The 27,033-nt window shown below is 44.1% G+C and overlaps 1 protein-coding gene across 2 annotated transcripts in view; it reads left to right on the top strand.

Moving 5' to 3' along the window:
• Window positions 1-27,033, top strand: part of LOC115468272 (zinc finger protein 585A-like) — a 70,834-nt gene that overhangs the window by 21,432 nt on the left and 22,369 nt on the right. The window contains exons 5-9 of one of the 2 annotated variants that reach the window (XM_030199856.1): window positions 2,098-2,645; window positions 2,777-2,897; window positions 11,206-11,759; window positions 12,759-13,316; window positions 20,066-20,192. In XM_030199856.1, the coding sequence (XP_030055716.1) occupies window positions 2,098-2,645; window positions 2,777-2,897; window positions 11,206-11,759; window positions 12,759-13,316; window positions 20,066-20,192 (1,908 nt within the window). The remainder of the gene's footprint in view (window positions 1-2,097; window positions 2,646-2,776; window positions 2,898-11,205; window positions 11,760-12,758; window positions 13,317-20,065; window positions 20,193-27,033) is intronic. The other variant, XM_030199858.1, reaches the window with a different exon arrangement.

Raw genomic sequence — 27,033 nt, 5'->3', positions numbered from 1 at the left:
CGTTGTACAAGAGTAATTGACGTTTCCAAGACAACATGCAGATTTAATCAAGCAAAGTAGATCCAGTCAGTGGATGCACAAAATACTTCTGTCAGCAAAAACACCAAGACACTTGCCCAGAGTCACGAGGAGCTGCAGTGAGCATTGAACCCAGTTCCCCAGGTTCTTAGCCCACCGTGCTGACCGTTGGGCTTAGTGTGGAGTAGCCTGTCTACTGGTCTTCATACTGCCCACCCCTTCCTATGAGCAAGTACCACCCCAGTCATGCAGTTTAGGTGGGTTGTTGGATGGTGGATGTTTGTATTGCTAATTTTTTTTTTTATTGTACCTCACCTTCAGTTTGTTTAGAGCACGTAATGGGATTCAGTAAATACATGAATAAGTGTTTCCTTTGAGATGGAGAGGTAAGTTGTGGGGCAGAGTAAGAAATGGCTTTCGGTAGTGTGGAATGCACTACCGAAAGCCATGAAAACAACGTACAACCACCTTAGCTTCCGGAAATCACTGAAGACCAACCTGTTCGAAAAGGCATATCCCACTGACCCAACTTAGGTGCCTGAACCCAGCAACACAACGAAACCAAAGCCATAATGAACACTTCATAACTCTTCTCTATGATTCTCCTAATGTGTCTGTAACACATGAACCTCTTTGATAATAACATCACTTTGTATTTGTTTCTTCACCAGAGGCGACTAACACCTCACGGTACTATGTCAGCCACATTGAGCCTGCAAATAGGTGGGAAAATGTGGGGTATAAATGTAACAAATAATAATAATAAAATGAAATCAGTAACTGATTCTGTATTCGATGATTCTCAATGTGCACCTTAGGTAAAGTTCAGTGAGTGAAAACGTGCTGTCGGTACAAAGACGCGGTTGATTTCTTTGTTTACGTTTTCACTCACTGAACTTTACCTAAGGTGCACATTGAGAATCATTGAACACAGAACCAGTTACTGATTTAACGTCTGGCATTTCCACACAAGAGTTTACACCCCTGAAGCAGGCCCATGTTGTGCCGAAACCAGTGGCATAGGAAGGGCGGGGCGGTGGGGGCGGTCTGCCCCAGGTGCACGGAGGGTGCAGAGAGCAGCCGCGCGCCTGTTGGCTCCGCTGGTTCCCTGCTCCCTCTGCCCTGGAACAGGTTACTTCCTGTTCTGGGGCAGAGGGAGCAGGGGGCCACTGGAGCCGACAGGCACGCGGCTGCTCTCTGCACCCTCCAGCAGCCAAGAATGCACCCGGGGGAAAGGGGTGTTATTGCACCGGGGGGGGGGGGGTGCTTGAATCGCTGGGGGGGTGGTTGCGCTGCACCCTGGGGGGACGGACGCCGCTGCTGCACCCGGGGAGGGGGGGGGGTGCTCAGCGGCGATCCGCCCTGGGTGGCAGCCGACCTAGGATCGCCACTGGCCGAAACATAACTGTGTCGGGTTTTCCCTTGTATTCAGTCACTGTGTATAATAAAGAATCATCTGGTTTCTATTTTCACTGATTTGACTCCACTCTTTTCATTGAATTTTGCTTTGTTCCATATGTGGAAGTTTTTTTCCTTCTCTTTTTTGTTTATGCAGAGTAGCAAAGGCATGCAAATCAAAATATCACTCAGAAAGATGGGACAATCCTGGGTCTTCAATTTGCAACTTTTTCCTGATGTGCCATTGTTGTTAACCAGCTCTGACAGTGGAGTCCTGGGAATTGCTTGCTTTGTTAGTGGTTCTCAACGTCACCCTTACCCAGCCTTAGCTTTCAGGATATCCTGAATGAATATTCATATGAAAAAGAGATTTCCATGCATTTTATTTGATAAGTCATGCATGCTTATTGTTTGACCCTGAAAACCAGACTGACTCACTGGTCTTGAGAAGTGGATTGAGAGAACTGCTGTACGGTACAGGGCACCTGGTGGGTGGGTGGGGTATCTGAGTTTATAACTCTGTGGTTTTTACCCTTTTGCTTAGTGGAATGGGGCAGCAATGCCGGAGCTGCCAATTCTCCAGAACCCAGACTTCTGGGAATGTGCTGATGCATCACAAGTAATTGAGAATACTTTTCTTTTTTTCTCTAGCACAATAATATCTGGGTGCTCTTTATATAGCAGGTGATGGGGAGACGGATAAATGCAGTAACAGGAATCCTTCAGAGAAGCTGAAAGCACAGGAGACGTTAGCTGGAGACTACAAAAATGGAGATGGACAGCATCGAGCAGACCCTGTAGGAGATGAGCCTGGCCCATCCACCGAGACTGAGAGAGGGGATGATGGCAAGAAGGCCAAAGCCATCCTCAACCACAAGATTCATAAAGGGGAGAGGCCGCATGACTGTGCTGAGTGTGGTAAGTGCTTCAGCAGCAAGAGAACCCTGAAGACGCACCTGAGAGCTCACATGGGCGAGAGGTCTTACATCTGTAACAACTGTGGGAAGAGCTTCCGACGGCACACCTCCCTCATCATCCACGAGAGAATCCACACTGGAGAGAGGCCCTACCAGTGTGCGACGTGTGGCAAGAACTTCATCCAACGCCAGCACCTCACCACGCACGTGAAAACGCACACTGGGGAGAGACCCTTTCAGTGTCCAGACTGTGGGAAGGGCTTCAGGTGGAGGTCGGAGCTCGCTAAACACCAGCGGATTCACGCGGAGAAGGTAGGAACGGTTGTGTCTCCTGCAACTCCACCCCCCCCCCCCCCCACCCCAATCTCCCTCACCTGCTGAGACTGAGCTGGGGCAGCTGCAGTTTGGTGAGAAGGTGCTGAGTGTAAAGTGGTTTGTTTCAGGTGTCTGAGACCGCAAATGGCTTCCCTAAAGAAGAGAAGGTGGAGCCGGAAGAGTGGCAGAAGGAGCTTCCTAAGAATGGGACAGAGGAGAGCTCGGAGGATTTAAAGCCTCCACTCATGGGTGAGTTTTTATTGCCACTAGGGTAAACTCACTTTAGTGTTTGAGAGACTTATGTGTACATATTCTCTGAGAAGGAATCACTATCAGCCGTCTTGTGTCCCTTAGGGGGTTGGGGGACTCCACTGGGCCTTTCCCAGGAGATTTTTCAGTCCATGCCACCAGACTTGCCTTTTTTCTTAACTTTCTTTTTTGCTGTGTTACATCTCCTGCTGTGTTGCATCTGTGGTTTTGGGGTTTTCCCTACTTCTTTAGTGAGCAGAAACTTTTTTAAAAAAAATTTCCTGTTTTCTTTCTGTTAGTAGCTCAAGGCATATTGCATTAGGATACATGAGGTATTTCTCTGTCCACAGCGGTCTTATAGTCTTAACAGTTCTCTTTACTTAACCCGTGGTAAAAGAGTATTGCTTGTCTGCAGGAAAATTGACCACAGGATTCACTAACTGTTGAACCTTGCTACATTTTCTTTTTCTGTGTTGATGTAGTTGAGATTAGCAATGCAAAAATTATTGGGTCTCAGTTTGCATCTGCTCTTTTTGAAGAAGAGCTGGGCCAGCAATGTAAAAATAATGACTCCCCCGTCCCCAATCTGTCCAAACAATATTGTGGCTCATGCAATCCATCCCCTACTGCCTGATAGCAATTTTTAAAAATGTTTATGGTAAATCTTTTTCATTAATTTAAATATCGCAAAACAAAACAGGAAGCATCCAGGATAATATAAAAGTTTACGTTCAACCTTAAATAAAAATGGTGGGAACTTAAAAGTAACATTGAGTACAAAATACAATGATGACAGTTCACTTCCTGTTTCCAGTCACAGGGATGAGACCTTGTTCCTTATAGTCCCTTCCCCCCTTGAAATCAAGTAACAGGAATCCACCAGACCCTGCCCACCCAGAGATTTAAAATCCTCTCCTCCTCCTTTTTTAAATTTAGGGTGCCACTACAATCCTTTGTTCCATCCTCTGCAGTTACTGAGTCCTAGTGAGGGGCAGGAGAGATCCCTGGTCATTCTTACCCTACAGTTTCCTTACCAAAATGCGCTCTGCCTGCCTATAAGGGGAACTCTAGGCTACTCATTATATATTCCTTCGGGCCTTGTCATTGAATAGCTAAAGAGCAGAATGTAACTTAAATTATGGAGTAGGAGAGGTATGAGCAAGGGGTAGGTTGATCATTGGGGGGGGGCGGGTAGAGAGGCAGGAGGGGGGATGGGACACGGCGCCTCTCCCTATTTTAGTTTAAAAGCTGCTCTATCTACTTTTTAAATGTTAGCGCCAGCTGCCTGGTTCTGTCCCAGTTAAGGTAGAGTCCATCGTTTTAGAAGAGTCTCCCCCTTTCCCAGGATGTTGCCCAGTTCCTAACAAATCTAAATCCCTCATCCCTGCACCATCATCTCCACGCATTGAGACTTCGATGCTCTGCCTGCCTCTTGGGTCCTGCACATGGAACAGGGAGCATTTCTGAAAATGCTACCCTGGAGGATCTGGAGCTTTCTACCTAAGAGCCTAAATTTGGCTTTCAGAACCTTCATTCCATATTATCCTAGGTCATTGGTACCCACATATATAAGTACATAAATAATGCCATACTGGGCGAGGAGTCAAGATGGCGGCTCGAGCTTGAGGCTCTGTGGAGGCTAACGCTGAGCTCTGTTCAATTATTACCTTTTTCCAATATGCCGCATACAAAGCGAAAAGGTGCAGTGAAGGGTGTCTTACCGTCGGCCCAATCACTCCCTCCGGGCCAGCGAACACTCCTACAGTTTGCCACGAGCACCCCTGTGGATACTGGCATGAGGAAACCCGCTGTTGGATCCGCCGAAGGGTCGGAGACATCACTATCCCCGCCAGATCTTAATCCGCCGCTTTGCCCTGCAGCCCTTCGGATGAGCGATGAGGACTCGATGGGACCGGAAGTCGGTAACCAAAGGGCCTCAGACGGTAGAACTCTTCCCCAGGACGCAGATGGTTCGAACATAGAGCTTCAAGCTCCCCAAGCGGTGACTCTACACTCTATCTGGGCAGCAATTCAACAACTAACAACTACGGTAACAAAAACTTCTCGAGATACAGCATTGCTGGTAAATAAGCTTGATTCTTTAACATTAACCTTAGAAACTGTTAAGACTGAACAATTTGCTCAAAAAACTGAAATAACATTGCTAAAATCTTTAAAATTGGAACATTTAGAGAACTATAATAGAAGACTAAATTTGAGGTTACTGAACTTTCCTTTTCAAATTGGAGTTACTCCAGTGGATTTCCTTAAAAAATACTTAATGGAAGTTTTGGCTTATCCTCAATCAGCAATACCACCTATTAACAGAGTTTACTATTTGCCAGATAAAATCTCCAACGCAAATCCATGTGATAGTAATCAAGGTCCAGAAATGAAAGACATCAGCATTTCCGGAAGAATCTATTTCAGAGATAACTTGTCGAAGGACTCTTTTGATATCTTTTGTTTTCGAGCAAGACCTAAATGCATTATTAAGACTTTACTTCAAGAATGCTACTAAACTTTTTCATGGTCAAAAAATCTGGATTTTTCCAGACGTGATAAAAACTACTCAGGATCGTAGGAGAGCGTTTCTAGCTTACAGAGAAGAGGTTAAAACGATGGGCGCTACCTTTTTGCTGGCTTATCCCTGCAAATGCTGTATCAAGTATTTTAGGGAATAAGTATATACTTTTTTGAACCAGACCAGCTAAAAACGTTTATAGATACTAAAAAGCTATCCAAGTAAATGTGTAGAAGATATTAAGAAAATGGAAAATTGACGGGGGAATATGAGCCAGGCTATTTTCTTTTTGTCTATCTTCTTTTATCTCCTTAATTGCTTTATCTCCTCCCCCTCCTTCTGATTGTTGTGGTCTAAGAAAGTAGACTATGTTTCATAGTTAATATCTGTTAGGTATATTGAAATACTTATTAGTTAGAGATTATGTTGAATTGTTTCATGGTAATGTTAACCTATGACAATTTTACTGCTGTATTTCCATTTATAAGTCTATCTTGTAAAAATGAAAAATTCAATAAAGAAAAAAATTTAAAAAAATAAATAAATAATGCCATACTGGGAAAAGACCAAGGGTCCATCGAGCCCAGCATCCTGTCCCTGACAGCGGCCAATCCAGGTCAAGGGCACCTGGCAGCTTCCCAAATGTAACACAAATAGAGAGGGTAATACAGCATACACAAAACGTATACAAACAAAAAAAAAGCAACACTGGGCCTTCAAGACTGGGACAATTGAAATTCTTTATTGATGGGTCATCAATAAAGAATTTCAATTGTCCCAGTCTTGAAGGCCCAGTTTAGCTTCCCAAATGTACAAACATTCGATACATGTTATTCCCGAAATTGTGGATTTTTCCCAAGTCCATTTAGTAGCGGTCTATGGACTTGTCCTTTAGGAAACAGTCCAAACCCCTTTTTTTTCTCTTGTACCAAGACGGCTGGGTGATAACTGTCCTTTTAGGATAGATTGAGGATATGTCAGGTAGAATGGATGACAGTAGGGGAGATAAAGCTGAGCAGATGGGTGGGAATGGGACCAGAGTACCAGGTGTTGAGTTTGGAAGAGGAAAGAAGATGTGCAGTTTGGATCTTAGAAAAGGAAGAGAGAGGGTGGCAGGTGTTGAAGGAAGATTGTGAGAATAAAGTGGGGGAAGGTAAGAAGACGGTGACCTGGCAGAAAACTCCAAAGTTAATCTTGTGAATCTTGTTATTGAAGTACTCAGAAAGAGACGGTGGGAGGGGGCGGTGGAGGCACTGTGAGGAGAGTTTTGTCAGATGGATATAAGAGTCTTGTTTGACAAGTGCAAGAGCAGATTGGAAGGAGATCAGCAAGAATTTAAAATGTATGAAGTCAGCGTGGTCACGGGTTTTTACCCTTAGGTGCTCTGCAGCGCTTGCACAGGAGCTTAGGTAGCGGATTCTGGAAGTCAGCCAAGGCTGGGGTTTGGTACATGTTAAGGAACAGGGGATGGGAGGAGTGAGAATATCCAGAGCACAGGAAAGAGTAGTCTTATAGGAAGAGACAGTCTCATTGACAGACTTGGAATCGAGAATGTCTGTCTTGTATTTTTATTTTTATTTTTGTTACATTTGTACCCCGCGCTTTCCCACTCATCGCAGGCTCAATGCAGCTTACATATTGTATACAGGTACTTATTTGTACCTGGGGCAATGGAGGGTTAAGTGACTTGCCCAGAGTCACAAGTAGCTGCAGTGGGAATCGAACTGAGTTCCCCAGGACCAAAGTCCACCACCCTAACCACTAGGCCACTCCTCCTCTGTGTGGGGGCAAAATAACTCTCCAAAAATGTAACAGAATGGGATGAAACTTGGGGTGAGGAGAAAACCGGTGAAAAGACACGTTGAACTAAGAAATGAGGTAATATTGAACTGGTGGTTCCAGAAGAATTCCAGCTTCTGTACCAGAAAAACTTGAATACAGTGAAACATAGTGGTTAGTGACTTGCTCCTTTCAAACTGCCTGCACCCCCCCCCCCCCCCCCCGCAAAAAAAACGTAGCCCCCCCCCCCCCGGCACTGTCTTACCACTACAAACTGACATCATCTCCGACCTATAACAACCCCTGCAACTGCCCCACCTTTTGTCAAATTGAGCCCCCTCCAGCTGTGCCTAACCCTAAAAACTACCCCTATCCCTTCACAACTAGCCCTCAGAAGTGTGCCACCTTATACACAGAAGGATCACAAATAATTCCACATCCTGTATTTTTAGTCCCTCTGATGTACATTTCATTTGTTGATTGTACTGTGATAACTGATTGATCGTATAGTTTTTCTTTTTAGTTGCTGTGTGTAGTACCAGGGCCAGATTGAGACACTGGCACACTAAGAATATACCTGGGGTCCAAATTTTGGAAGCCCTGTCAGATGTGTTCACGACTTGGAAGGTTAGGATTGACAACTGTCTGGCTTTATTCTGGATTCTACAGATGTTTATCCAGAAGTTAGAATGAATATTTTTTAGACTTTAAAACCTCTGTTTAGTTCTTCCTGCCTGGCCTGCTTGTAGGGTAACTAGCGAAACACAACTCAGAAAGTAGTAACGAATCGGTCTCACAATATTCAAAATTCCAAAATGAAAACGTGAGCACTGCTAACATCACACTGACCAACAACAGCTGCTAAAATTACACGGGAAACAACCCCACAGATCAACACAGGCAGGTTATGGGACCAAACCTTAATTCTTATGTTCCTCAAGATGTTCCGGCACTTTCTAGGAATACTTGAAAATCTCGATAAACTGAATCTGTCTTTATGTTTAAACGATTTTTATTGATACTTCAGCATATTAAACCTTATCGATACATTTCACTATACAAATTTCACGCACAAACCATGCTGTATAAAGACAAGATAATACTAAGCAACATTTAAACATTTTCTCCCCTAACCACCCAACTTCCCCCTCCTTCCCCCTCCCCGACCCCAGTACTACTATCAGACTCCACAACAGGAACTAGAAACATTACTATAGTCCCACTTAAATTGATCCCTAACTCCACTGAATCTGTCTTTATTCTACAAATCAATATTGCAGATAATAAAGCCATCTTGAAAAAAGGGGAGCGCTTAAGCTTCACACAAGCAGCCACTGCCAAGTCTCAAAGTATTCACTTGACGCCTACATATGCCACGTGCAAATCGAAGGTACACAGCTTCCCTTGGTGTTTCGGCACCTCCTGTGCCTGCTTCCAGAATAAATCATTATAAACATGATAGCGTATGTACAGTACATAAGTAATGCCATACTGGGAAAAGGTCCATCGAGCCCAGCATCCTGTCCCCGACAGCGGCCAATCTAGGTCAAGGGCACCTGGCAAACTACCCAAACGTACAAACATTTTATACAAGTTATTCCCGAAATTGTGGATTTTTCCCAAGTCCATTTAGTAGCGGTCTATGGACTTGTCCTTTAGCAAACCGTCTAACCCCTTTTTAAACTCTGCCAAGCCAACCGCCTTTACCACGTTCTCCGGCAATGAATTCCAGAGTTTAATTAAGCGTTGGGTGAAGAAAACTTTTCTACGATTCGTTTTAAATTTACTACTTTGTAGCTTCATTCCTAGTCCTAGTATTCTTGGAAAGAGTATAACATAAGTACATAAGTTTTGCCATACTGGGAAAGACCAAAGGTCCATCAAGCCCAGCATCCTGTTTCCAACAGTGGGCAATCCAGGTCACAAATACCCGGTAAGATCCCCAAAATGTACAAAACATTTTATACTGCTTATCCCAGAAATAATAGTGGATTTTCCCCAAGTCCATTTAATAACGGTCTATGGACTTTTCCTTTAGGAAGCCGTCCAAACCTTTTTTAAACTCTGCTAAGCTAACCGCCTTTACCACATTTTCTGGCAACAAATTCCAGAGTTTGTATTTTATTGTATATTCTGCCTTTAACCGTTAGGATTCAAAGCAGATTAAAGAACAGCTTCACATTAGAAGGAATTTACAGGAAAAAATAAAAACTTTACACAATTATGCAATGTATAAAAGTCAAAACAGAACCCATAACTTAGCACAAAAGTAGACTACACGTGTTGATTTGAAAACAAATATGTTTTAAGCACCTTTCAAAAAAGAATATACAATGATATTTGGTGAATCTGAACAGGAATTCCATTCCAAATTTGAGCACTCTGACAAATAAATAAAATGTTCCCAGATAGACCCATGCCTTATCTTTTTCACTGAAGGAATATCTAACTTTAGCTTTTGGGCGTCTCTCAAGTATGTCCTGTTAATTAGAAAGCCAGAAGTTGTGTTAGATTTTTGGAACATAATCCAAAAGAACTTTTAAAAACCAAGCAGACTATCTTAAAATGAATAAATGATTCAATTTTGAGCCAATGTAACTTTATTCACTAATTTTTCCCACCCTGAAGATCAACCTTGCTGCTGTATTTTGCAATAATTGCAACTTTTTCCTTAGTTTTAAATTAATAGAACAATATAAGGAGTTGCAGTAATCTAAATGGGGAATTAAAATAGCCTGTGCAATTTTTCTTCACCCAACGTGTAATTAGACTCTGGAATTCGTTGCCGGAGAACGTGGTACGGGCGGTTAGCTTGACGGAGTTTAAAAAGGGGTTAGATAGATTCCTAAAGGACAAGTCCATAGACCGCTATTAAATGGACTTGGAAAAATTCCGCATTTTTAGGTATAACTTGTCTGGAATGTTTTTACGTTTGGGGAGCGTGCCAGGTGCCCTTGACCTGGATTGGCCACTGTCGGTGACAGGATGCTGGGCTAGATGGACCTTTGGTCTTTCCCAGTATGGCACTACTTATGTACTTATGTACTTATTGCTCTGAAACATCGAAGGATGAAGAAAATTTCTTCACAAGTTCATAAATTTGAAATTCAAAGGACAGTTTTGATCTAGGATTATTCCCCAAACCCTGGATTTACTTTCAAATTAAGAAGTTCTCCTGAAAGCTGTGATTTATTTTTTTAACTGATGAAACCTTGGATGTATCACCAAACCATATAAGTTTAGTTTTCTGTCTTATTTATTTTTTACTTTTGTTACATTTATACCCCATGCTTTCCCACTTATGGCAGGCTCAATGTGGCTTACATGGGGGAATGAAGGGTTAAGTGACTTGCCCAGAGTCACAAGGAGCTGCCTGTGCCTGCAGTGGGAATTGAACCCAGTTCCCCAGGACCAAAGTCCACCACCCTAACCACTAGGCCACTCCTCCACTGTTGCTACTATTTGAGATTCTACATGGAATGTTTCTATTCCACTAGCAACATTCCATGTAGAAGTCGGCCTTTGCAGATCACCAATGTGGCCGCGCAGGCTTCTACATGGAATGTTGCTAGTGGAATAGCAACGTTCCATGTAGAATCTCCAATAGTAGCAACATTCCATGTAGAATCCCCAATGGTAGCAACATTCCATGTAGAATCTCCAATGGTATCTATTTTATTTTTGTTACATTTGTACCCTGCGCTTTCCCACTCATGGCAGGCTCAGTGCGGCTTACATGGGGCAATGGAGGGTTAAGTGACTTGCCCAGAGTCACAAGGAGCTGCCTGTGCCTGAAGTGGGAATTGAACTCAGTCCCTCAGTTCCCCAGGACCAAAGTCCACCACCCTAACCACTATTATCAATTATAGCAATATAATGTTTCACAGAAAGAAGAGTCTCCTGACATCTATTGTCTCATCTTCTGCCTCACGTGTCCTGCCATGAAGGTTTGGCTGTTTTTGTTTGGTTTGCTTGTGATTCTTCTCTCTTCTCTTGCAATGATAGGGGAGCCGAGCAGTGATGTAACGGAGAAGGATCCAGGACAATCTGCATCTGGGGTAGCCAAGTCTCAGGTAAACTCCCCAGGAGACTCGAAGGACATGTCCTCATGTGCTGAGGGGCAGCGGCAGGGCAACCGTACAGGAGGTGCAAAAACCAAACCCCCTGGGTGCGGCAGAGGCTTTGGGAAGCGAGCGAAGGTGCCTCGAGCTCACAGGCCAGAGAGACAGTTTGCCTGTGCTGAGTGTGGGAAGTGCTTCAACAGCAAAAGAACCCTGAAAACACACCTGAGGGCCCACGTGGGCGATAGGTCTTATATCTGTAACAATTGTGGGAAGAGCTTCCGTCGGCACACCTCCCTCATCATCCACGAGAGAATCCACACGGGAGAGAGGCCCTACCAGTGCACAACGTGTGGCAAAAACTTCATCCAGCGCCAGCATCTCACCACGCACGTGAAGACGCACACTGGGGAGAGACCCTTTCAGTGTCCGGATTGTGGGAAGGGCTTCAGGTGGAGGTCTGAGCTCGCTAAACACCAGCGGATTCACGCGGAGAAGGTAGGAGCACTGCACCCTGAATGTATACAACAGGAGTCAGATACAGGCAGCCTTCAGGACCGTGTGCAGGCAGAGTCTGAAATAATTTATGAGAGAGAGAGAGACGGGAAGAGGAGTCAGCCAGTGGGGGTACCACAGTGTCCTCGGTGTACAGATGTTGCTCTATGAGGTAATAATCGGGTCTCTGAAGCTCTTATTCATTCCGTAGTGAACACGTGACTTGCCCTTCCTTGGTGAGCAGCCTCAATCTGTAACCTGTGAGTGCCACTTCCCAGAGTGTGATAAGTATGAAGTGTTCAGGCTCAGTGATGCTGCTCTAATTCTACTGATACGTTGCATGAATACTCGCTCACTGGCACATTAAGACTGAGGCAAATATCTGGTGAATTCTGGGAAGGGGGATAATTGGGCTTCTTGTCAGATTTAGTCCAGAGGTTTTCAGAAGGGGTGAGAGGATGCCAGATGCAGTCATTGCAGCCTTCCAGGCTCATAATGATGGAGAGATAGAGGACAATTTTAACAGCAAACTAAATAAAGGGATCCTTCTAATTTAATATTAAAGACCCCTCCTTTTCTCCATCTTTATGAGATTGGAAGGCTGCAGTCACAGCTCCTGCAACCCCTTTCCCCTTATTCTGTTGTAGTTCTGGGGCTGTAGCTGCTGTATTTCTTCACTCAACATGTAATTAAACTCTGGAATTCGTTGCCAGAGAATGTAGTAAAAGCAGTTAGCTTAGCGGGGTTTAAAGAAAGTTTGGCTAGCTTCCTAAAAGAAAAGTCCATAAGCCATTATTAAAATGGACTTGAGGAAAATCCACTGCTTATTTCTAGGATAAGCAGCATAAAATGTACTGTACTGTTTTGAGATCTTGCTAGGTACTTGTGACCTGGATTGGCCACTGTTGGAAACAGGATGCTGGGCTTGATGGACCTTTTGGTCTGTCCCAGTATGGCAATACTTATGTAGACATTCTGAGTATGGAAGCATTCTTATTTCAGGCACCTCCACCAGATGTTGAAGTCCCTGTCCTTAAGGAGGAAAAGCTGGATGGGGAAGAGTGGCGAAAGCAGATGACAGAAAATCCTGAGACCAGAAGCAGAGCCCGTGCCCGCAGGAGTCAGCAGCAAGGGAACCCGGCAGGAGATGGAAAAACCAAATCCCTTGGGTGTGGCAGAGGGGTTGGGAAGCCAGCGAAGGCACAGCAAGCTCCCAGGCCAGAAAGACAGTACGCGTGTGCTGAGTGTGGTAAGTGCTTCAACAGCAAGAGAACCCTGAAGACGCACCTGAGAGCTCACGTGGGCGAGAGGTCTTACATCTGTAACAACTGTGGGAAGAGCTTCCGACGGCACACCTCCCTCATCATCCACGAGAGAATCCACACTGGAGAGAGGCCCTACCAGTGTGCGACATGTGGCAAGAACTTCATCCAACGCCAGCACCTCACCACGCACGTGAAAACGCACACTGGGGAGAGACCCTTTCAGTGTCCAGACTGTGGGAAGGGCTTCAGGTGGAGGTCGGAGCTCGCTAAACACCAGCGGATACATGCAGAGAAGGTAAGTTCTGCTAATACTGGTTTTTTTGTTTCAGATAAGGATTGAATAGCAGTAAAAAGACACCTCCTGAAGTTCATAAGATGTAATGTTTATATGCAACTTATCAAGATGCAGTTGGAAATTCTGCAGTGTTTTTGTGGGCCGTCAGGGTGTCTCTTGCTTCTTGAGGATCTCTCTCTTTATTTATTTATTTATTTATTTATTTGTTGCATTTGTATCCCACATTTTCCCACCTCTTTGCAGGCTCAATGTGGCAGGCAATGGAGGGTTAAGTGACTTGTCCAGAGTCACAAGGAGCTGCCTGTGCCGGGAATCAAACTCAGTTCCTCAGCTCCCCAGGACCAAAGTCCACCACCCTAACCACTAGGCCACTCCTCCACTCTAGGCTGGGGCTTCTCCGTGAATGATTTTGTGAACTAGGGTGCATATTTTGAACGTGATGCGCTCTTTAAGTGGGAGCCAGTGTAGCTTTTCTCGCAGGGGCTTAGCACTTTCATATTTTGCTTTACCGAATATGAGTCTGGCTGCAGTGTTCTGAGCTGTCTGAAGTTTCTTGATTATTTGCTCTTTGCAACCAGCGTAGAGCGCGTTGCAGTAGTCTAGGTGACTGAGTACCATTTATTCGCCTGATGCTTCTGTCGGCATTGCTGCTGTTGTGTTTGTCCCATTCAGCGGAATGGACCTGATTCATGAGGGCGATTCCCATCTGTAGGTGTGAGTGAAAAGACCTTGAATAGTCTGGGCCCATCTTTTGGATTTCTTCCATCGAACGTTTTATATGTAGGTCTGAGTATTTTGTATTACAATCACACGGAACATTTCCCATATCAACAGAGAAAGTCCAGCAGTAAGTGACTGATCTGTACTACATATGGAGAAAGACAGAACATGCCCAGGTACCAAGAAAATGTACAGCAAAAATGCAGGATTGTCCCACGGGTCTGACTGCAAAGAATTTCCAAGTGCGTTTTGATATGTTACCAGTACATTTTACATGGTATGAGCTCCACAAAGAGGTGCTTCTTGGAACAATGCAAGAATCAAAAAACAACACCTTTCAGGTATAGAGCAGATAGCAGTCCTGGGATTGGGATGGGGGGGGGGGGGGGGGAAGGAATGGGGGCAAGATGTTGGAAATCACTTTGGATTATTTTAAAGTACAGAGATGTTGGTAGCCATGTTAGTCCACTTTTAAAGGTAATCAATAGAAATAAAATAAAACATAGAAAAGAAAATGATACCTTTTTTATTGGACCTACTTACTACACTTTTTGATTAAACATAGTAGATGACGGCAGAAAAAGACCTGCACGGTCCATCCAGTTTGCCCAAGAAGATACTTTTTTATTTGTACTGTCCTCTTCAGTGCACAGACCGTATAAGTCTGGCCAGCCCTATCCCCGCCTCCCAACCACCAACCCCGCCTCCCAACCACCAGCTCTGGCACAGACCCTATAAGTCTGCCCAGCACTATCCCTGCCGCCCAACCACCAGCCCCGGCACAGACCGTATAAGTCTGCCCAGCACTATCCCTGCCTCCCACCACCGGCTCTGGCACAGACCATATAAGTCTGGCCAGCACTATCCCCACCTCCCAACCACCAACCCTGCCTCCCACCACCAGCTCTGGCACAGACCCTATAAGTCTGCCCAGCACTATCCCCGCCTCCCAACCACCAACCCCGCCTCCCAACCACCAGCTCTGGCACAGACCCTATAAGTCTGCCCAGCACTATCCCTGCCTCCCAACTACCAGTCCCGCCTTCCACCACCAGCTCTGGCACAGACCCTATAAGTCTGCCCAGCACTATCCCCAGAGCCGGGAGTTAGCAGTGGGGGAGAAGGGGGACGACAGGAGACATTTACCCAGCGAACGGAGTTCACGGGGGGGAGTGTAGGGAGAGATGAGAGCTGAAAGGTACTGAGGAGCTGCGGATTGGATGCACTTGTAGGTCAAAAGGAGAAGTTTGAACTGTATGCGGAAGCAGATAGGGAGCCAGTGAAGCGACTTGAGGAGAGGGCTAACGTGAGTATAGCGACTCTGGCGGAATATAAGACGCGCAGCAGAGTTTTGGACAGATTGAAGAGGAGATAGATGGCTGAGCGGGAGACCAGATTAGCTTTCGAAGGTGGCCCTTCTTCATCAGATCAGAAATAAGCAAATGTTGATAAATAACAGTATATATAAGTGAAACATCAAAGCATTTCAGTGACTGTCTCGTCTGAATATTAGCACTTAGTGGCTAACTGGCTATCTGCGAATATTCAGCGCTTCACTGGCTAAGTTTAGCAGCCAAATCGGACGTCCTGACTATCGGGTCCTCATCTTTGGCTGCTATAAACTTTACCGGCCAGCGCTAGTAACTTGGCTGGTTTGCTTTAAGCTGGCCAACAAAACCCGGAAATTCAATGCCGGTCTCCGGAAATGGCCTGGCATTGAATATCTGGGCACAGAGTTGATCGTGGCACTTAGCTGGCCTGCCTCCCGCTGGCCGAATATCGGCCGGACTGTGTAATTAACCACTTTATTCTTTGCTCAGCTTTTAGACTCAGGATGAACATTCCTGTGAGAAGAATCCAACCTGAGAAATGCATACAGGATGTTACAAGCAGCTTGTGCTCTGTGTGTTTGTCTGTGTGGAGCATGTACTGCTGCTGTGTTTGTGTGCGTGTAGCATAGACTACCTGTTCTATGGTGCCAGTATTTGCGTGTGTATCTTGGACAGCTGCTGCATGGTACATAAGTACATAAGTAGTGCCATACTGGGAAAGACCAAAGGTCCATCTAGCCCAGCATCCTGTCACCGACAGTGGCCAATCCAGGTCAAGGGCACCTGGCACGCTCCCCAAACGTAAAAACATTCCAGACAAGTTATACCTAAAAATGCGGAATTTTTCCAAGTCCATTTAATAGCGGTCTATGGACTTGTCCTTTAGGAATCTATCTAACCCCTTTTTAAACTCCGTCAAGCTAACCGCCCGTACCACGTTCTCCGGCAACGAATTCCAGAGTCTAATTACACGTTGGGTGAAGAAAAATTTTCTCCGATTCGTTTTAAATTTACCACACTGTAGCTTCAACTCATGCCCTCTAGTCCTAGTATTTTTGGATAGCGTGAACAGTCGCTTCACATCCACCCAATCCATTCCACTCATTATTTTATACACTTCTATCATATCTCCCCTCAGCCGTCTCTTCTCCAAGCTGGTCTGTACTTGCTTTGTGGAGGGGCTGTGTGTGTGTGTGTCTGTGTAACTTGCACTGCTGCTTCATGTCCTGTACCTTTCTGTAGTGGGGCTGTGTGTGTGCTTGTGTGCAGATTGTACAGCTCCTATCCATGCTGTCCCTATAAGCAACCCAAACTTCCTGAACAATGCAACTTGTGCTCTGTAACCTTGAACTGCGCATTCCTAGAAGCTCTGAGCTCTCACGGTTTTAAGTCTCAATGCAAGAACTCCCGAACTTCTGCACCACATGGCTCAAGCTTGCAGAGATGCCGCAGTTGTGCAGTTTTGATGCAGCTGAAGTCAGACTAGGGGGGGGGGGGTGCAGAAGAGAGAAAGGAGAGCACTGGATGTTCCATGTAACTCAAAGTTACATGGAAGTACTTTGAAAACAAATAGGAGGAAGTATTTTTTCACTCAACAAATAGTTAAGCTCTGGAATTCTTTGCTAGAGGATGTGGTAACAGCGGTTAGCATATCTGGGTTTAAAAAAGGTGTGGACAAATTCCTTGTGGAAAAGTCCATAGTCTGCTATTGAGACAGACATGGGAAGCAACTGCTTGCCCTGGGATTTGTAGTATTGAGTGTTGCTACTCTGAGATTCTGCATGGAATCTTGTCACTCTTTAGGATTCCAGAATCTTGCTATTCTTTGGAGTTCTACATGGAATGTTGCTACTCTGAGATTCTGAATGGAATCTTGTCACTCTTTAGGATTCCAGAATCATGCTATTCTTTGGAGTTCTACATGGAATGTTGCTAGTCTTTGAGATTCTGCATGGAATCTTATTACTCTTTAGGATTCCAGAATCTTGCTATTCTTTTGGGTTCTACATGGAATGTTGCTATTCTTTGGAGTTCTGCATGGAATCTTGTCACTCTTTAGGATTCCAGAACCTTGCTATTCTTTGAGGTTCTGCATGGAATCTTGTGACTCTTTAGGATTCCAGAATCTTGCTACTCTTTGGGGTTCTACATGGAATGTTGCCACGATTTGGGTTTCTGCCAGGTACTTGTGACCTGGCTTGGCCACTGTTTGAGAAACAGGGTACTGGGCTAAATGGACCATTGGTCTGACCCAGTATATGGCTACTCTTATGTTCTTATGAGAATGCATGAGTGTATGATTCTCAGAAAGAGAGCGTACAAGATATAAAATGTGACCCCCCACTAGAAAAAGGTTGGACAAGCCTGGTTTATGGCTTATTACTAGCAGTACATTATCTCCTTTTTATCTTCAAGTCCACGTTATGGTTTTTAATCCTCTTAATTTTCTCATTAGTTTTGGTGGTTTATCTCCTACTGCTGTCACTTCATGAATAAGTCCAACATGGCCTATGGCTTCATCAGGGATGTCTTTGTCTCCTGAAGTTTTTGCATTATCGCTACTGTAATCCCTAGCCCTGGTGCGTAAGCCAGAGGTGGGCACTTTTTTATCCTGGGCGATGTGCGGCCAGTATGTATTTTTTTTTTCTTTCCTACCCTACTTACACAGCAGTGTCGCCTTACTGACATTTGGTATCGATGTTATACAACAGAGTCACCATGTGAAGGTACTCGGCAAGACTTGGGGATAAAACATATTCCCTCCCCCTCAGAGATACACGGCAATTGCAACGGTGAGCGTTAGCAGTAAATTTGAGAGTCTTAAGATCATATTCCATGTACGCTGGCCTAGGAATGAGGTACATTACTGTTACGTGCAAAAATAACTCATTTGGAGAAATTGCCCCCAATATAAAGTAAGTTTTTCTCCTTTGACCCCTTTGTGGGGCAGGGTGTGTAGCTCGCCCCGCTTTTGCCTGTGCTTTATATGTCCCAAAAAGCAGACAGGCAGATGGTCCACAAGCGCCAGACCAGGAGAAAAGATGGGCAGACCGAAAACAGACAAAAGTCCAGACGATCATCCAAAAACGTTTATTAGCAACAACAGTGAAGGGGTAAAAAATGCTCCCAGCTTGGCCAAGTCAAGTTTCACCCTATGAGGGCTGTGTCAGGGGCTTAAAGGTTTAAAAGAATCACTAGAACCCAGTCTGGTGAAAATGTCTTGTCTCCCTTTCAAGGCAGGCACAGTTTTTACCCCTCCGCTGTTGTTGCTAATAAACTTTTTTTAGATCATCTGGACTTTTATCGTCCACCTTTTCTGCTATGCTGTTTGTGTTCCTGTTGTGGGGCTTGTGTGTGTTTGTGTAGCTGCTGCTGCCTGTGCTGTATCTGTTCTTTAGTGCTGCGCAAAGGAGCCAACTTTTCAGAATTATTGGGGGTGCTCAAGCACCCACAGAGTCAGTCCTATGCTGTGATCCGTAAGGTCGAGAGGCCTGCCCAGAGGTAGAAGCCATAGATTTGCCGTTTATGGCGTTGTACCAGCAGTTAAGGCAGTAATTGGATAGGCCTTATGGTCTCTGATTCTCTGCTTCTACATAAAGCTTTTATATTAAAAAATGAGTTGTTATACCATTATACCAATCTCTGATGTGCACACTTAATACAGCTAGAAATGATACAGAGAAGGGTAGCTGCAAGGATTAAGGGAACGGAAGCACGTTGGATGAGAAGTGAGGGTGTCTGCATCCTGGAATAGAGACGGCAGAATGAGAAGGCATCTGGTCATTAAATCAGTTTAAAGCTGGGAGAGGTGCTATCACATGACTACTACTACTATTTAGCATTTCTATAGCGCTACAAGGCGTACGCAGCGCTGCACAAACAGAAGAAAGACAGTCCCTGCTCAAACAGCTTACAATCTAATAGAGAAAAAAAAAATAAAAAAAAAATAAAGTAATCAAATCAATTAATCTGAACAGGAAGGAAGAGAGGAGGGTAGGTGGAGGCGAGTGGTTACAAGTGGTTACGAGTCAAAAGCAGTGTTAAAGAGGTGGGCTTTCAGTCTAGATTTAAAGGTGGCCGAGGATGGGGCAAGACGTAGGGAGGGGCTCAGGAAGTTTATTCCAGGCGTAGGGTGCAGCGAGACAGAAGGCGCGAAGTCTGGAGTTGGCAGTAGTGGAGAAGGGAACAGATAAGAAGGATTTATCCATGGAGCGGAGTGCACGGGAAGGGGTGTAGCGAAGGACGAGTTTGGAGAGATACTGGGGAGCAGCAGAGTGAGTACATGAGGGTAAACTGAGCCCTTGAAGGGATTAATCACACCTAGATGAAGAGGCTAGTTTAACAGAACAGTCAGGTCAGTCACTTCGGTTCTCAGGACACGCCCAAGCAGTCAGGTTTTCATTTGCATGAGAGAGATTTGCATTCAGTGGCACCGCACTAACCCACGTTTGCTAGGAACTGGGAGAGTGTTTCTTACAAGCCTCCTCTGAGTGGCTGCTGCTTGGTGTGACGCAGGGACATTTGCTCCAATCAGCTCTGACAGTTCTTAGATCTGGGCTGCAGTCCTTGCTCCATAACCTTGACCTCCTCTCCTGCTGAGGCTGAGAGGTGTGATGTAGGTCCAGCTCCACTGACCCTCTCTTGCTCAGAGGGAGTGAGGTGTAGGAGGTGCTGAATATAGATGGGTTTATGTTTCAGGCACCAGCACCTCTTCTGGAGCGTGAAGTCACTATCCCAAAGGAGGAGCGGATGGATCTGGAGGAATGGCGGAAGGAGCTGTATAACAACATCATGAAAGAGACCTCGGAGACTCTGATGTTGCTGGGTAATGATTTCCTTTCATACCATTTGTTAGTGCCTCAGCAGTGAAGGTAAAGGAGACCAGGACAGTATCAGAATTGAAGAAGCTGTAAGGGAGAAGAATGGGTTGGAAAGATTGGGCAGATTGGATAGAACTTAGGGTCTTTTTCTGCTGTCATGTTGATTTACCCAGAGAGATGGTTTGTATAATAATTGTCAGGAGTCATCTCCCCATGGGGAAAAGAGGTGGGAGTTGGGGGCGGGTTGGGACAAGCCAGCTGTGATATACACTGGAATTTCATTTGGATATCTCCATGTGCATTTTGCACCTGCGTGGAGTTTTCCTTTAAATATCACTTAGCAAGTCCCAAGGCAAATCCAGATTCTCCTTGATGCATGAATGCTGGAATCTGAAGTGCTGGTGTTAAACTTGTTATTGGCAGAAGGTAATTATGAAATGTCTGCTATTGATAGAACAGTCATTACTGCACCAGGACTTAATTTCTGGTGAAACAGCAGGGCACACGTTTCTTTCCAGACTTGAGAACAGCAGGAGGTTTCTGTTCCAGCCATGTATCCTGTGGGAGAAAGGAGGAGCTTGGATACCCCTGGAGTAGGAGAACAGTCACTCTACTTACTAATGCTGCTCCCCCCCCCCCTTCTGTTATTCCTGTCCCAGTTCCACTTCCTTTTTGTCTACAAATTAAGCCCAGGGTAGGAATAGGCCAGTTAATTGGAGCATATAGAAATAAAGACAAGAGTTGAAGGGTTGGAAGATGCCAGGTGAAAGCCATCACCAAACACACACAACAAGGTGTTCAAGGTGGGAAACCTTTCTAAGGTTTCTGAGAGATTTAGCTGGAAATGAAAGTCTGCCTGATTTATATCCCAGACCTGAGACCCTAATGGCAGCCACAGGTTCGGATCAGTTGGTCTCTTTGTGATGCGGTTCACTGACAGACGGTTATACCAGTGGGCTAAGCAAAAAAACAAAAAGGAGAAAGCTACCAGTCCAGCTAAAGAATAACTTGCAAGTTATCCTAAAAGAAAATCCAGGCTCAAAGTGAATTACACCCAGGTGCAGTGGCTGTCTCTGTGTTAGCCTATATTATTTAATGCAATCCCCGTTATTTTCTGTGGGGCCTGTTTACTACATTCATAACTTGCATTAATATCTTAACATGCACGTTAATAAATGAGGTCCTGAGATTCTACCTTTAGGTAATGGAGGTGAAAAGAGGTCAAAAGGTCAGTGTACGAACTGATCTATGCAGTTATCTTTGTACCTAATGGCACAGACCCTCCAGAAATGGAGTTGGGGGGGACAGGAGCGATAGTTGCCACTCTTGTTACCCAGTACCTTATCCTGCTGAGGACTGAGGGGGACTTTTCATTGTCCAGTGATCTCTAGATCATATGCTCAGGTCACTGGTTTCCCTCACCCCCTGCAGAGGGAAACTTGAATGCAAAGCTCAGAATGTGTTTTTCCTATAGGCTTGAAAAAGGGATGTATAACTCATAAACTGTGTAGAACTGTGCAGTGAGTCCTAGAGCAGGTAAAGTGGATCAGTGTGACCTGGTGAAGGTGAGGATTGTAGCCCAAGAGGGCTGATTTCTTAAAGCATGGTAATCTGCACAGTCATTAAAATGAGTTTTTGCATATATTATTTTTAGTGGACCCAGTTCACTAACTTGCATGTCTTAATCTGCATTAAGGATAGGGCAGGCTACTTTACTTTAGTACATTGCACCTTGATAAGCTTCGGTGGGGTGATGAAATATGTATTTTGTTTGACACAAGTAACCTTTTCAAATGTTTACAGCGTTGAAGGAGAAGGGAGTTTGATTATGCTGTGGTAGGAGGCTTAGGTTGGGTTATTTAAGTTTGCTTTTCTGATGTAAGCTTAGGAACAGATTGGTTTCTCATGTTTAATTTTCTTGTGGTTGTCTTTTTCGCTGGGGGAATAGAAGCAATTAGCAAATGTTTCTTTGTTGTGATTATACTTTTCATAATTTCTTTTTTCTTTAGCATCCAGATCACTCCAGAACCCGTGGGTTATATCCATCGAGCAACAAAGTAGTTCTGTGCGATTCACCCCTTAAGGACACTGTGCAAACTGAAGGAATTTCTCCATCTCTAGCAAATGGATGACGCCTTAACTGTGCAGCTCTGAGCTGTTAGAAACTGAGCCGAGGGGGACCTTTTATGGCTCTTTTCAGCAGAGCTATAAGAAAGATATTTTAGCTTGGAGCGGGGTCTAGCTCAGAGGTCTTTCAGCTCCCCACCCCCACCCCCCCCAGTTGTGGTATTTCTGAATGGAGACTTTCAACCAACGAGAAGCTGAAGAGAGCTCTAGTAGAGCTGTAGAGTAGAGGATTTGGGGGGGTGTCATGTGCCAGCTAATTGAAACAATATACTGAACAATTTCAGATAACATTTGTTATATAAAGTATGTATTCTTTTGTCCGGGGGGGGGGGGGGGGATAGGGCTCTTATGGTTAGAAGTTTTAGTAAACGGCTATATAGCAATATCTCTTGTTCAATAGTCGTCAGTTAAGACTCAATGTTAATTATCTGGTGTGAACAGGAAATCTTTTGGATTGTTCTGAAAGAATGCCCAACAAGATTGATGTTATAATTAGTAAGGAGATACTAGATACTGTTGGATGGGCTTGAGTGTAAATTTTAAGGGGCTTCGACGTTAGCTTCAGAACTTTTAGTACAAGAACAGTGCTGGGCAAACTTCTATGGTCTGTGCCCTGAGAATGGCAAGGACAAATCAAACTCGGGTATAAAGTATCACATACCATGTAAAATGAGTTTATCTTGTTGGATAGACTGGATGGACCGTACAGGTCTTTATCTGCCATCATCTACTATGTTACTCTTTGGGGTTCTACATGGAATGTTGCTACTAATTGGGATTCCGGAATCTTGTAACTCTTTAGGATTCCAGAATCTTCAGAACTTTTAGTACAAGAGACTTCTACGGTCTGTGCCCTGAGAAAGGCAAGGACAAATCAAACTCGGGTATAAAGTATCACATACCATGTAAAATGAGTTTATCTTGTTGGATAGACTGGATGGACCGTACAGGTCTTTATCTGCCATCATCTACTATGTTACTCTTTGGGGTTCTACATGGAATGTTGCTACTAATTGGGATTCCGGAATCTTGTAACTCTTTAGGATTCCAGAATCTTCAGAACTTTTAGTACAAGAACAGTGCTGGGCAGACTTCTATGGTCTGTGCCCTGAGAATGGCAAGGACAAATCAAACTTGGGTATAAAGTATCACATACCATGTAAAATGAGTTTATCTTGTTGGGCAGACTGGATGGACCGTACAGGTCTTTATCTGTCGTCATCTACTATGTTACTCTTTGGGGTTCTACATGGAATGTTGCTACTAATTGGAATTCTGGAATCTTGTAACTCTTTAGGATTCCAGAATCTTCAGAACTTTTAGTACAAGAGACTTCTACGGTCTGTGCCCTGAGAATGGCAAGGACAAATCAAACTTGGGTATAAAGTATCACATACCATGTAAAATGAGTTTATCTTGTTGGGCAGACTGGATGGACCGTACAGGTCTTTATCTGTCGTCATCTACTATGTTACTCTTTGGGGTTCTACATGGAATGTTGCTACTAATTGGAATTCTGGAATCTTGTAACTCTTTAGGATTCCAGAATCTTCAGAACTTTTAGTACAAGAGACTTCTACGGTCTGTGCCCTGAGAAAGGCAAGGACAAATCAAACTTGGGTATAAAGTATCACATACCATGTAAAATGAGTTTATCTTGTTGGGCAGACTGGATGGACCGTACAGGTCTTTATCTGTCGTCATCTACTATGTTACTCTTTGGGGTTCTACATGGAATGTTGCTACTAATTGGAATTCTGGAATCTTGTAACTCTTTAGGATTCCAGAATCTTCAGAACTTTTAGTACAAGAGACTTCTACGGTCTGTGCCCTGAGAAAGGCAAGGACAAATCAAACTCGGGTATAAAGTATCACATACCATGTAAAATGAGTTTATCTTGTTGGGCAGACTGGATGGACCGTTCAGGTCTTTATCTACCGTCATTCACTATGTTACTATGTTGCTACTAATTGGGATTCCGGAATCTTGTAACTCTTTAGGATTCCAGAATCTTCAGAACTTTTAGTACAAGAGACTTCTACGGTCTGTGCCCTGAGAAAGGCAAGGACAAATCAAACTCGGGTATAAAGTATCACATACCATGTAAAATGAGTTTATCTTGTTGGATAGACTGGATGGACCGTACAGGTCTTTATCTGCCATCATCTACTATGTTACTCTTTGGGGTTCTACATGGAATGTTGCTACTAATTGGGATTCCGGAATCTTGTAACTCTTTAGGATTCCAGAATCTTCAGAACTTCTAGTACAAGAACAGTGCTGGGCAGACTTTCATGGTCTGTGCCCTGAGAAAGGCAAGGACAAATCAAACTCAGGTATAAAGTATCACATACCATGTAAAATGAGTTTATTTTGTTGGGCAGACTGGATGGACCATAAGGTCTTTATCTGCCATCATTTACTATGTTACTACTCATTGGGATTCCGGAATCTTGTAACTCTTTAGGATTCCAGAATCTTCAGAACTTTTAGTACAAGAGACTTCTACGGTCTGTGCCCTGAGAAAGGCAAGGACAAATCAAACTCGGGTATAAAGTATCACATACCATGTAAAATGAGTTTATCTTGTTGGGCAGACTGGATGGACCGTTCAGGTCTTTATCTGCCATCATTTACTATGTTACTATGTTACTCTTTGGGGTTCTACATGGAATGTTGCTACTAATTGGGATTCCGGAATCTTGTAACTCTTTAGGATTCCAGAATCTTCAGAACTTTTAGTACAAGAGACTTCTACGGTCTGTGCCCTGAGAAAGGCAAGGACAAATCAAACTCGGGTATAAAGTATCACATACCATGTAAAATGAGTTTATCTTGTTGGGCAGACTGGATGGACCGTTCAGGTCTTTATCTACCGTCATTCACTATGTTGCTACTAATTGGGATTCCGGAATCTTGTAACTCTTTAGGATTCCAGAATCTTCAGAACTTTTAGTACAAGAGACTTCTACGGTCTGTGCCCTGAGAAAGGCAAGGACAAATCAAACTCGGGTATAAAGTATCACATACCATGTAAAATGAGTTTATCTTGTTGGGCAGACTGGATGGACCGTTCAGGTCTTTATCTGCCATCATTTACTATGTTACTATGTTACTCTTTGGGGTTCTACATGGAATGTTGCTACTAATTGGGATTCCGGAATCTTGTAACTCTTTAGGATTCCAGAATCTTCAGAACTTTTAGTGCAAGAACAGTGCTGGGCAGACTTCTATGGTCTGTGCCCTGAGAATGGCAAGGACAAATCAAACTTGGGTATAAAGTATCACATACCATGTAAAATGAGTTTATCTTGTTGGGCAGACTGGATGGACCGTACAGGTCTTTATCTGTCGTCATCTACTATGTTACTCTTTGGGGTTCTACATGGAATGTTGCTACTAATTGGAATTCTGGAATCTTGTAACTCTTTAGGATTCCAGAATCTTCAGAACTTTTAGTACAAGAGACTTCTACGGTCTGTGCCCTGAGAAAGGCAAGGACAAATCAAACTCGGGTATAAAGTATCACATACCATGTAAAATGAGTTTATCTTGTTGGATAGACTGGATGGACCGTACAGGTCTTTATCTGCCATCATCTACTATGTTACTCTTTGGGGTTCTACATGGAATGTTGCTACTAATTGGGATTCCGGAATCTTGTAACTCTTTAGGATTCCAGAATCTTCAGAACTTTTAGTACAAGAACAGTGCTGGGCAGACTTCTATGGTCTGTGCCCTGAGAATGGCAAGGACAAATCAAACTTGGGTATAAAGTATCACATACCATGTAAAATGAGTTTATCTTGTTGGGCAGACTGGATGGACCGTACAGGTCTTTATCTGTCGTCATCTACTATGTTACTCTTTGGGGTTCTACATGGAATGTTGCTACTAATTGGAATTCTGGAATCTTGTAACTCTTTAGGATTCCAGAATCTTCAGAACTTTTAGTACAAGAGACTTCTACGGTCTGTGCCCTGAGAAAGGCAAGGACAAATCAAACTCGGGTATAAAGTATCACATACCATGTAAAATGAGTTTATCTTGTTGGGCAGACTGGATGGACCGTTCAGGTCTTTATCTACCGTCATTCACTATGTTACTATGTTGCTACTAATTGGGATTCCGGAATCTTGTAACTCTTTAGGATTCCAGAATCTTCAGAACTTTTAGTACAAGAACAGTGCTGGGTAGACTTTCATGGTCTGTGCCCTGAGAATGGCAAGGACAAATCAAACTCGGGTATAAAGTATCACATACCATGTAAAATGAGTTTATCTTGTTGGGCAGACTGGATGGACCGTTCAGGTCTTTATCTACCGTCATTCACTATGTTACTATGTTGCTACTAATTGGGATTCCGGAATCTTGTAACTCTTTAGGATTCCAGAATCTTCAGAACTTTTAGTACAAGAACAGTGCTGGGTAGACTTTCATGGTCTGTGCCCTGAGAATGGCAAGGACAAATCAAACTCGGGTATAAAGTATCACATACCATGTAAAATGAGTTTATCTTGTTGGGCAGACTGGATGGACCGTTCAGGTCTTTATCTACCGTCATTCACTATGTTACTATGTTGCTACTAATTGGGATTCCGGAATCTTGTAACTCTTTAGGATTCCAGAATCTTCAGAACTTTTAGTACAAGAACAGTGCTGGGTAGACTTTCAAGGTCTGTGCCCTGAGAATGGCAAGGACAAATCAAACTCGGGTA

Source organism: Microcaecilia unicolor, chromosome 4 (assembly GCF_901765095.1).
Source record: "Microcaecilia unicolor chromosome 4, aMicUni1.1, whole genome shotgun sequence".
NCBI lineage: Eukaryota > Metazoa > Chordata > Amphibia > Gymnophiona > Siphonopidae > Microcaecilia > Microcaecilia unicolor.
Note: the sequence above shows the minus strand (reverse complement) of the source record. Positions and strands in the feature narration are given on the sequence as shown.